The sequence below is a fragment of the Labrus bergylta genome, chromosome 18 (genome assembly GCF_963930695.1).
Source record: "Labrus bergylta chromosome 18, fLabBer1.1, whole genome shotgun sequence".
NCBI classification, from domain to species: Eukaryota; Metazoa; Chordata; class Actinopteri; order Labriformes; family Labridae; genus Labrus; species Labrus bergylta.
In genome coordinates, this window is record NC_089212.1 from 18,127,218 (window position 1) to 18,138,947 (window position 11,730).

Sequence of the window (11,730 nt, forward strand, 5' to 3'; positions counted from 1 at the left end):
AATATACATAAACTTAAAATTGTAAATAAACAGAAGAAGAGAAGAGTCTTACTTTGACTGTCAGACTTGACATAAACCTCTGCAGCTTGTTTGAGGCCTGTGTAGATGATCTCATACTGCTCAAAGAACCTGTGGCCTTCTACGAAAGTCTGGAATAGAAAATAAAATATCAATACACAGATTAAAACGTTAAATAGAAGTCCCATTGAATTACAACAACTATCGATACTTGGGACTTACAAGGTAGGTTTGCATCAGCAGCTCAACGGAGTCCCTTCTGCCATATTTAATGATCCAGGACTTGAGCTTTGACTCGGCTAACACCAGGAATGCCATGAGGCGATACTTCATTTCACAGAATTCCATTTTGATCAAGTGAGCATGTGATGATGTGGACACAAAGTTGAACCTGCATATCAAAAAGATATTACATAATCGTAAAAGAAAAACAAACTTTTTTGATTTACTTTTTGAAAAACAGAAGTGTCTAAATTCTAGCTGACGCAACGTTTATATGAACACAACATTTAAAAGACACTGTTCATGAAATGAATACACAAGACATCAAGTAATCATAATAACTCTGATGGTGAGCTTACCGTTCAGCCATATCTTGGAGTTGTTCAGGTGGAACAGGTACCCCATTCACTGATCTGTCCCGGTGGATCTGTTGGAAGGGTTGTCTGTGCGATTCCAAGTTCTTTAAAACCTCCTAAAAAATGTACTCACATGTTATCATGCATACATTGGCTTATCTGTGAACAGTACCTGTATATGATGATACATTTGTCTAATGTGTTACCTTGTGCTGCTCGAACTTTCTATGAAGAACATTGGCTGTCTCTTCATGAGCATGATGAACAGGAATGTCCTCTCTCAGAGCAATCTCTGCCCTGTGAAGCCAGGCTCCAATCACTCCCAGCGGACCAGGCAGGGACTTGTCCAGATGGATGTGCCAGTCCAGCAGCTGAAATTGACATCAATTAAAGAGCCCACTCTACCAAAGCAAGATCTCAACGTCGAGGAGGGGGATGCAGATCAGAACATTTCCACATGTTCACAAGCATTTAGGCTACAAAAGCGTTTTATGCCAGTTTAGACAAGCTGTGGATGTCCAGAGAGGCAGAGTGCCCAATGAACAAAAACTCCTCTGTTCCCATCTACTCCCCTCTGAACAAACTCTGATTCAAGTGCTTGCACCCCACTGAACATTCACAGGCAGCAAGTGAAGAGAGGAGCCATGTCATGATATGAAAACTATCAAAACAGCAATGTAATTTTCAAGCAAAGGAAAACATAAAAAAATAAAAAAAAACACAGGAAAATATTTTATTGACCCTCAGGCTATATTCAGAGTATGATTAATTAAAGTAATTAATTCTGTGTTCTTTGTGGCTAGACTATAAATTATTCATGTTGCACAAAAGTATGCAGTACAATTACCCTGGCAGACACACGGTCCCACGCCTGTTTGACCAGAGCCTGGTCAACAGAGAGCTTGCCATCTCTGTGGATGGGCTGAAGCAGCGGCTCTGTCTGCTTTTTCTTCATTTCATACTGCACACGGAAGCTCTTAAATGCCTGAAAAATAGATATGTGGTCAAATAAATACATTTCTTTGTCAAAACACAATGTTACATACCAGTGCACTCAGTCTTTCCAGGCCTGACTCACCTGATATTTGTCAGTGAGGTTTCCCTCTGCTCCCTGGGCACGCAGGACATCTCTCTCCAGCTGGTCTAAAAACACCTTCAGCTCTCTCAGCATCTTCCGCTCCTCTCTCTGTCACAGTCAGGGAAGATGTAGTTCAGATTCATTTTAATTCATTTTACACTTTTAATCCTGGGTTAATATCAGCATGCCAGTATTTTGACATTCCAGAAACACTTCATCCAATCAGTTTAAAAGTACAAAACACACAGTTAGAGTCTTGAAAAAAGAGTTGTTAAAATTTCACATACGTTAAAGATTAGTGTTAGAAGTAATAGAGGAAAAAATAGGTTTTGAACTGGTATCCTAAATGTCTATTATTTAGTTTGTTAGTTTAGTGAAACATACCTCAAGCATTTGTTCTATATCGTGGGCACCAAACTATCCAGGAAAGCAGCAAGGCACACAAAAAGATGCAAAGACCATAAAAGACATTAAAATAACAAGGCAGGAAAGCAAAGTAGAGGAGGAAAAGATGAGATGGGAACCCACTCCAAACAGAAAGCATGCAGCTGTATGACCTGAACTCTCACCTGTAGTACTGGCACTGAAAGTGCAAAAGTTGGAATTGAGCCAAGAAGCAGCTTAATGTGCACAAAGAAAATAAGTAGATAGAGAAATCAAATGAGTCTAATGACGGTGAACAAAATGAAGATGATTATATTACTGCCGTGTTCATGCTGTGATAATTCTGATTCATGTGGATTTTTGTGCTAAATCATGAAAAATTGCAGGCTCGAGTGTATGACAATAAAGCTAAGCAGCGATCAAAGCAGGTTGCATACCCAAAAACAACCTGTTAGACCTCTGCATGTGGTCATTTTCTATGAATTATGAGGCTTTTTAAAAAAAAAAAATGAGGATGGCAACGATATAAACAACATGCAAAATGTAAACACATCGAAATAAATATTCTGCAGCATAGCAATATGTTATCCCAGAAAAAGCCACATTTATTACTGCCACATAAGAGTTTAATATATAGTATCATAACTTTAAATAAACTACCTCATCTTGTTGTCCATCAGTCTCTGAGTGGTGGGGGTTCGGGTAGTGCTTGAGGAACTGAGCCACATACGTCATGATAGATTTCTCATCTGGCTTGTCTACATCCACGTCTAAAGTGAAACAAAATATCATGTCAGTTTATCACTTTAAAGATGGCCTCAGAAATAAGGGATGCATAAGACAGAGCCATAACAAGCTCTAAGTTAATATGACATTTTGAAAAAGTATCTTGCATCCTCAAGAGGATAAATCTCTTAAGTCTAACAGCTAATTATACATGTCTCATCTCCATCCTTGGCCTGATGTTTCTAGAAATCGGGGTCAAACCCCCGTAAAAGCAGAGAAGTTTCAGTGCAGCTCTTTTGCAATAAAGCGTCACGACTCTGCTGGTGAAGACAGGACTGCAGAGCCACTGCAGGCTGCTTTCTTCCACAGACTAAAACTCAGCCACAAGAACAAACAGAATTTTAATCCTCTTGAGGTTGTCAAGGATCTTTTCAGCCCACATTTTGTTGGAAACAATCAAGCAAATTAATTAAAAGAGTAACACAATTTCATGAATCTTGTATTTTACACCAGCTGTTGTGTTTAAAACAATGACTTAAGCTATTTAACACTGTTAAGCAGGTTATATTATTCTACCACAATGAAATCTTATGCAAAAAGGAAAGCTACCTTCTGGATCCAGCAGACGGGGTATTCCAAGCTCGTTTTCTGCAAGTGCAAAAGCTTCCTCCAAATTCTCCCTGTTGCTCCTCCTCCTCACCACCTGCATGTCCACCAGGTCTGGCCTGATGGCGTGCACCACCGACTGGAACGCAACACCATCACGCCAGCTGGGACCAAAGTCCTTCACCTCAATTCCATGATGCCTGAAAAACAAATACATAGGCATTTTTGTTTGGCAAATTCCAATCAAAAAAACTTCCAAGTATGTAACATATTACAACATCTGGCAAAAAAAGGTCATCTAAAAGGGACATACTTCGCTGCTGTGCACTGCACCCATCTGAGCAGGGCCTTCTTGGCATTGCCCTGAAATTTGTGAACAACCTTTCTCTTCATGGGAGGGCTTCCTGTTTCAGAGCTGGCTAAACTCTCCACAGAGGAGTTGCTGTTGGACAGTGCCTGGAGGGCTGGTAAGTTGCTGGTTAACTCTTCAATCTAAATGAAGAGCAGAAGTAACAGGAGAGGAAGAGGTTGTGCGGTGACCATAGCAACATGAAACAAATATGGCATTATTCCTTTGCATGGATCTGAATCTGCAGTTTTGAGTCATTTAGTCCAGGAGTTTGTCAGGTGTTGGGTTTATTTGTAGGGTATCCACTCACCGAGGAGTGAGAACGGTAATTAAACTCTCTAGTTTTAGAGAGTTACCTGGAAGTAGAGGATAATGGTCCATATCAGGCCAAGAACGATTGATGGTCGTCCATCTGCGATGTCCGTGGCATGAATGTTAACAAGTTTGATCTGGAACAAAAGCCAAGTAGAGGATTATTCCAGAAATAAGTCCCATATAGAAAATCTGGTGGTGAGCATCAGAAGCCCCTTTATTTTCATTATGTTTAAAAGTTGCAAGTTCCTTTTTATTCTGCTTAAACTAACAAAGCTAGGTCTTTGATGCAGATTGTTACTTTAATGCAGCCAAAACAGGAAAGTAGAAACAGCTAGTGAAAAGGGTACCAGAGGAAAAAAGAAAAAAAGAACACTAAACAAAAAGCAGAGGTGACACAGCACTGCAAACCTTGCTGCACAATATGCCATATCTACATCTCTACATTTGAGCAGCTCAGAATTGTTGGGAGCCAGACACATCATTAACCAGTGCTCTAGCCAAAATGCATCAAAATGCATGTCAGTAGAAAAAGAAAAATGTCTTGATTTAAGTTTCAAAGTTGTGCTCAGTACTCATCATGCATTAAATAAAAAGAATGCATACAGTATAAGATCACACAGGGCGTTTAATGGCGACTGACCGGAGATCCTCGATACACAGACTGAAGGCACACATTATGGGAGAGAGATCACAACAATGTAAGTCCTCAGGGAACCCGCATGAAAGTGGGACACAGGCTTTATAGAGCCAAGAGATTCAGAGAACGGTTATGTAATCAAGAAGTCCTGTCTCTGTCTGCTGCTCCTCTGAACATGGTGCATGTTGTACACACACTTTGCACTAACAAATTTCTAGTGTGCAGCTCTCATTATCTCATTATCATACCCTGGACTTCTCTCCAACAGTTTTAATTGTATAATATTTAACATTTCAATGTTAAAGTAGAAAATGCTGTTATGATGGATTGGTTACCTTTCTGCCTTCGAGGAATTTGAGTGCAGTGCCGATGTTTGAAACCCAGTGGATCCTCTTCAGCTGGCGGCCTTGCTCACGGGGCTTCAGACAAGGAGGACAGAGAGATAAAATCAAGCTGCTTATTTCAACCTCTGGTAGCTATGAAATATGGTAAGACATTATCATGTTAATCATGTTCAACATGCTGCACAGTACGATAGTGAAAGTGGCCAGATAGCATTAGCAGGGTTTAACATACATAAATTATCTGATGAGCGCCAAAGCTGAATAAGAGCAGGAGTAAAATCTTGTGCTTTAAAACACGAGTTAGAACTGACTTTGATGAGGACCGACTGAATCGAATTTCAGGCTGAAGCAAACCAGCAGGGGTGAACTCCTGAAAGCATCAGGCAGCTGAGGCACTGACTCATTTGCCGAGCACCAGCTTTACAGAGGACATGGCAGTTTGTTTCAAGACAGTTCTGATTACTAAATCCCTCTCAGAGTCTGTGTGTTACTCTGTGCATAAAGCAGACAGGGAAGAGAAAAACAGACAGTGGCAAGCCGACAGCTTCTCACAGTGGGAAGGCTTAGATCTAATCATGGCTCTGCAGTTTCTGTGCAGTGATCCAGAAGTGTAAAGGGCAGCCACAAAGATTGTATTTATTTGTTGTGTAATATGAAAATATAAGGTATGATGATGTATTTACAGTTTTACTTTAACTAAGACATTATGGATGTATGACCTTAAAAGATTTTGTTGATAGAGTCTGATTGAATTGGAGTTTTAGTGTCAGAGTTCAATATGTGTAATATTCAATCAAAAATGTAAGACACTTTTATATGCAGTTGGCGGAGTGGATCAGACGTAGTACTTACAAGTCGCTGGCCAGACAGAACCTCCAACAAAGCCAAGAGCTTCACCCCATCTTTGATGTCCTCGAAAAGGTCGTTAATCTCGAGTGGTGGTTTGTACTGGGAAAAGAAATGATGCTTTAACAGCACTGAAACTCAACAAATTACACATATCATAATAAGAGATGAATCAAGTTACTTATGGTTCCAGGAATGTCACATTGGTAATGCTAAAGTGTGAGAGGATATTGGTATTCTAAACCATTAGCAGGATGCAGGAGAAACCAAATGCTGTTTGTGAGAAACAGGCTTGTTAGCAACAGCCAGAGAGCCTCCCTGCAGCTGAAAAGATGGTGCCTTTTTCTCGGCAGTGGCTCCGTGCCCAGACCTGAGGCGATGGTACACTTTTAACCCTACTCCCGACATAATATCCACACATTTACAGAACTGTACAATCAGATTAATGACACATTATAACCTACAGCGAAACACAAAGATTTAAAGGAAACACATGTTTATTTATTTGCTAGAGTGAAGCTTTAATTAAAAGAAAGCTCAGCATGGGAATTCTTGATTTGGCACCCCATAACAGCCATTTCACAACTCAACTTATTCCATGACAGGATCCAGTTGGACGCCTATGTGGGGCAAAGCAGTGTGAAGAGGCAGGAGTCTGCCGTGTTATTACTTTCATGTGCATTTCTCTTCTTTCTGTCATCAGAGAACTGTAGAAGATGTCTCATGTTTAGAGTTAGAACCTTTTTTTTTAACATTTATTAAGTTGTCTAAAATGTATCCCCAAAAAAATAATGCTGCATGCACCGATTTCAAAAGCCAACGTGTATCTGATGTGTATCATTAATTTAATGCTCGCAAGATAGTATACCTAACAGCTGATTCAAAAGAGAGTTTTTGTAAATGGGCAGAAGTCACCGGTTGGAAAAACTCTGATTTGTTTTCATGGTCAAACTTCAAAGAAAGTGTTGGCAGTGTGGAAGTCTTACACTATCACAGAGAAAGATCACAGAGGGACATGCAGTTTGTAGGACATGTTCCAGTGACATTTAAAGAGAGACTACTAGCAACAATTCAAATACATCCAATCACGTAACTCATTTAAAAAACAGACAGGAAGAACCACAAAGAAGTAAATAAAAGAACATCGGTATTGGAATCAGCAATCAGCTAAATTGTTATTTTAAACATCTGTGTTGTTCCGGACTTGTTCAATCTCTAGAATCAAGTTCAAATACCTACATTGCTGGATAAACACTGGGCTAAGGTCAGGCAGTATTGTCACATCACATGAACAGTAATATTTTGATATTTTAAATTTGAAAATGAGAACATATCACCACGCTAATCCTAATAGTCAGAGTGAAACAAAAACTTTCCAATGTCCTAATGAAACTGCTTTTATGTGCAATCACATCTCTAATTTGGAAATGATTCCACTATGGAAAATCAATTAACTGTCCAAACAACAGAGTCACAAGATAACGACTAACAGCGGAAAAACTGTGACAATCTCTGGAAAATGTGCTTAGTTACACATTATCACAGGAAATGGACACAAAGGCTAAAGGAAAAGTTTGACAACTGGAGGAAGTTTTAACTGAGATAACACTCTTTCAGTCCTAAAATGAGCTGTAGTGTCAGATTTCTAGCGACCGCAGAACTTCCAATCAGACCAATGGTCATCATTTATTCACAGACATAATGCTATTCCATTGTTTTACAAAAGCTATTTTATGCACTGACAAAAAAAGATATATCAGTGTTATTTCTTGTGTTAAATAAGCCAATCTGATTTACAAATATGACTATTTGGGAGCCCTTCATGACATGGCTTACTCTACATTAGTCCTTTTGGTATGCACAGTGAGTGAGCTTGAGCTCAGTGCATGAACAACGAAGAATAGACCCACAGAGCGTCTCTGCACTGGCCCACCACATAACTGAGATTCTTCTGAAGTTTTAGAAGCAACCATTTCAATTATGCAAGCAGATGAAGTTGAACAAAAGATCCCTCTAAACTAAATCTCTTTGCCACATTCAAGACTTGAACCCTGTATTGGTCTGTGACTAGTTGAAAACTCTGCTGTGTCATCAGCCATTACACTATGAGATCATTCTGTACTTATTCTGAATTCCAAACTGATCATCAGTTTCTGATATATTAAAGGTCTCAGGCTCGCTTTAATTTAGTGTTCATGTTCTTGTAAATATTAGGGTCGTAATGATTTTTTGAAGTGGATATTGATACAAAGATAACACATCACTATCTTTAGGATAAGCTGACTGACATATTATTGTTCATATTAAAAATAAATAATTGTTCTTTTAAATGTCTGGAAGTATTCAGTAATCGATTGTCTAATCATAGTTACATATTTTGGGGGGGTAGATGACATAAGTCATCAAATTAAATGAGTCGTTGATATTTTCTCATACTTAGAGCTGCAACAATAAACTGTGTCATTATGAACAATCAAATCAGTTAACAACTATTTTCATTATTGATTACGTAATCAGTGAGTATGCCATAATGCAAATTATCTAACTAAAGCTTCTTAAATGAAAATATTTACCTTATTCTTTTCTTTTCTATGACTTTAAACTGCCTTTAAAATGCATGTCTTTGTGTTGTGAAAAATTAAGACAATTTAGAAGTCTTCATGGATTTAGGTAACACTGTTTAAAATTTTGAAGAATTTCCAAACATTTTCAAGACCAAACAACTTTACAATAGATATAAGCAATCTAAAGATTAATCAACAATTTAAGAAATGTTGTACTTGAAGCCCTGGTAAATATAGTTTATTAATTAAGGCTCACAGTGTGATGTTATGCAGCATGTAGGCAAGTGTTATTGTTGTGTGCTCAGCGCCTTGTCATTCACATGCACGAGGGTCAGAAGCAGACAGCAGCCTGCAGGGATTTGTCCTCACCCTCTTGCTCTCCATCTGCACACCTCATCACTGTCCCTGCCAATGCTTTCCACAAATACACACACTCACATGAATAACAAAACACCCACGTATGCAGCACCCACACACTCATACACAGGGAGTATACTCAAACACCTAATACACACAAGTTTCTGAACAACTCCATTATGACTCCTGCACAAACACAATCCATGGACAGCTCATCCATGTACAAATGCCCCAAGTGAGCTTCTTCAAAAGATTTCTGCACTGCAAAGAAGCCTCTTATCTCTGTCATGCCGGTGTCAGCTAACCAGGAAAGCAGCAAGCAGCATGACCTTTTCAATGCTTCTCCCTTCAGGAAAACCGAAGAGCAGAATCAACGTTAACTGTGCAGAGGGTGTGTTCCTTCTCCGACGTTACATCCAGTAAACTGCTGTTCAAAACAAACTGTCTTCGATTAAACATGATTTGATTTGAAATGCTTAAGTAACTCGGTAGATTGTTTCATTATCTTCAGTTAACTTGACTGATTCAATTATCCTTTGTAGTGTTATTTGCTACCATTACTGCTGCATGGCTCGGCTCATCGTGTAGTGCGTTCCCTTCATAGACATGACGAGTCAGCATAGCCTGAAACACCACCAACCAAGGAGAAGCTACATAATCGTGAGTAGCAATAAAACAGCCAAAGAGTCTCTGATGATAAAAGCGAGCAAGGCACGGCTTTCAGCTCACTTGTGACGTAATTGGTTTGACAATTTGTGTTTATATGAGCTTGTAACATCTCCAACTGCAGTCAAGTGATTTACATCTGGCCAAGAGCACGGATGGAAATTCACACTTACCTTTGCTAAATGAGAATTGATCCATTTTGTGAAGGTTCTCTTCTGCACTGCCTCTTGCTCATCTGAAAATGAAAGCATTAAGAACTTGTGAATACATGATGGAGAACACACAACAGTTGACTTTCAGCAGTAACCCAAAACTTATGATATTCATAACTGAAACACAGCAATTTGGCAGGAATACAGTGGAATGCAATAGGACTTGATGAGATTACAGAGATATTACAGACTTGTTCTCTCAAGGATGCAGCTGTTTATTGATTCCTGATGTGGACATGGTTGGATTTATAACACATAAAATATTAATCCCTAAATGTAACTTTTCTCAGTTAGCTTTTGTCGGACTTCCCTATGCTATAATCTTTCTTAATCTAACATAATAACATATTATTTACACTGCTTCTGTTATGTTGAGCAGCATACCAGCAGCCCTGCAATGAGCATGTTACTAAGTATGACTTCTGCAAAGATTAGATGTTGCAATGTGAGTAACACAAGCTTGCCAGAGCTGGCATAATAGATTCTCCTGAAGAGAGCTTTCAAAAAGAGGTCATATGAGGAGATTAGAGCATGATTGGAGGGGGAATTGCTGCCTACATACGCTGCAATCCATCCCCGTGTTCAGTATTAACATGTGTGCTTGTTTGGGTCACCCCCAGCCTCTTTTGTGGTCTATTTAATATATTCAGCCACACTGCCTCATGCATTATGCAACATGTGTAACAAAACAATTGATTTCTTTGCCATAGTGGTGCTGTTGTTGCGTCAAGGACTGATTTCTAACACCCTGTCATGCATGCCGGCAGGATAGTTCTGCACACTGCACACACACACACACACACACACACACACACATAGAGTGGCCATTTTTAAACACCCACCCTTAGAGATATAGACAGTGGTCACGTGTTTAAGGAAGCAATGCAATCACTATACAGGGAGCAAAGACGTGATGTTAACCTACAGGCAAATGCTTCATCACTGATGCACAGGGGATGCCCACTGAAGCGTAGCACACACGCACACTAACCCATGCAGATACAACACACAAACAGCTGTGTTTGTATACTGTAACTAGTACATGTAGGAGGGATTCACCTACAAACAATTAGCATATGTTATTTTTCTATTTATATCCCCGATTAGCTACGTATGTGCACACAGATGAGAGATGAAGGATGCTGCTGCCCTACTTACCACGTAGATACTGAAAAAATCCAGTCACCAGATTTAAAGAAGTCTTCCTGACAGTTACATCCTTATAGTGAGCCATTCTATAACCCACTCTCCCGCTCCCTCCCTTTGCCTTTCATGGTCCAGAGTACATAAATGTATGTGTGAAAATAAGGTCCACAGCTGAAAAATAAAGCATAAAATCCCACAGTTGTCCTCTCCCTTATTCTCTCCAGTGGGAAGCAAAGCAGATCTGGCTGGCTGGTTTCCCCCGTTTGAAGCAAAAGAGCTGCTGGAGGCTGGGATGGAAAACGTCCCCTCCTCCCTGACACTCTCACACACAGACACACATCCACACACAAGCACACACACACACACGGACGATAGAGGAGAAACCTCTAGCAGACAGGGTCATTTACAATCCCATCCTTCCATCTTCCTGTGTTTTTCCCAATCCAGAGGAGCCATGCCTGTGTGGATGTGCACAGCCCCCGCTGCACTGCCTTGCTGTATCATCATACCGTCTAAGGCTGGAGAGAGAACAGCCAGAGGCATGGCTCATCCAATCAGGATGTGGGTGGCAGTGATGTCACAGCTCTGGCTGCCTGCATTATCCTGTTTAATGTGTGTACTTGTGATGGACAGGGGGGCTATGTTTGCCTGTAAGATTAGTCTAATCTTCAATGATACTAACACACTTTAAAAGGAAAACAATTTCTAAAACAAATAATGATAAAAAATAAAAATAAAATAAAAACTCTGTTTCAATGTTTTTCTTTTATGTTTTAAATAATTTGGCTGTAAAAATCTAAGTCCCTTTGGGTCCATTAATTAAGAAGGCCAGAAAAGCTTAAAACACTGCTGCATAAAGCTCACCATGGTGCTACAAATCTTAATAATTAATGCTGAGGCTGAT

At 39.7% G+C, this 11,730-nt stretch overlaps 1 protein-coding gene across 1 annotated transcript in view; it reads right to left on the reverse strand.

Annotated features, from left to right (window-relative positions):
• syne1b (spectrin repeat containing, nuclear envelope 1b) overlaps window positions 1–11,296 on the reverse strand; it is a 70,051-nt gene extending 58,755 nt beyond the window's left edge. The window contains exons 1-15 of the mRNA XM_065947779.1: window positions 10,839–11,296; window positions 9,642–9,703; window positions 5,888–5,983; window positions 5,027–5,110; window positions 4,096–4,188; window positions 3,704–3,882; window positions 3,394–3,590; window positions 2,719–2,828; window positions 2,059–2,091; window positions 1,675–1,782; window positions 1,444–1,581; window positions 803–967; window positions 600–712; window positions 241–409; window positions 53–149 (exon numbers count right to left, since the gene is read on the reverse strand). Coding sequence (XP_065803851.1) covers window positions 53–149; window positions 241–409; window positions 600–712; window positions 803–967; window positions 1,444–1,581; window positions 1,675–1,782; window positions 2,059–2,091; window positions 2,719–2,828; window positions 3,394–3,590; window positions 3,704–3,882; window positions 4,096–4,188; window positions 5,027–5,110; window positions 5,888–5,983; window positions 9,642–9,703; window positions 10,839–10,914 — 1,720 coding nt within the window. The 5' untranslated portion in view covers window positions 10,915–11,296. The remainder of the gene's footprint in view (window positions 1–52; window positions 150–240; window positions 410–599; window positions 713–802; window positions 968–1,443; window positions 1,582–1,674; window positions 1,783–2,058; window positions 2,092–2,718; window positions 2,829–3,393; window positions 3,591–3,703; window positions 3,883–4,095; window positions 4,189–5,026; window positions 5,111–5,887; window positions 5,984–9,641; window positions 9,704–10,838) is intronic.
• Between the last annotated feature and the right edge of the window lie 434 nt (window positions 11,297–11,730).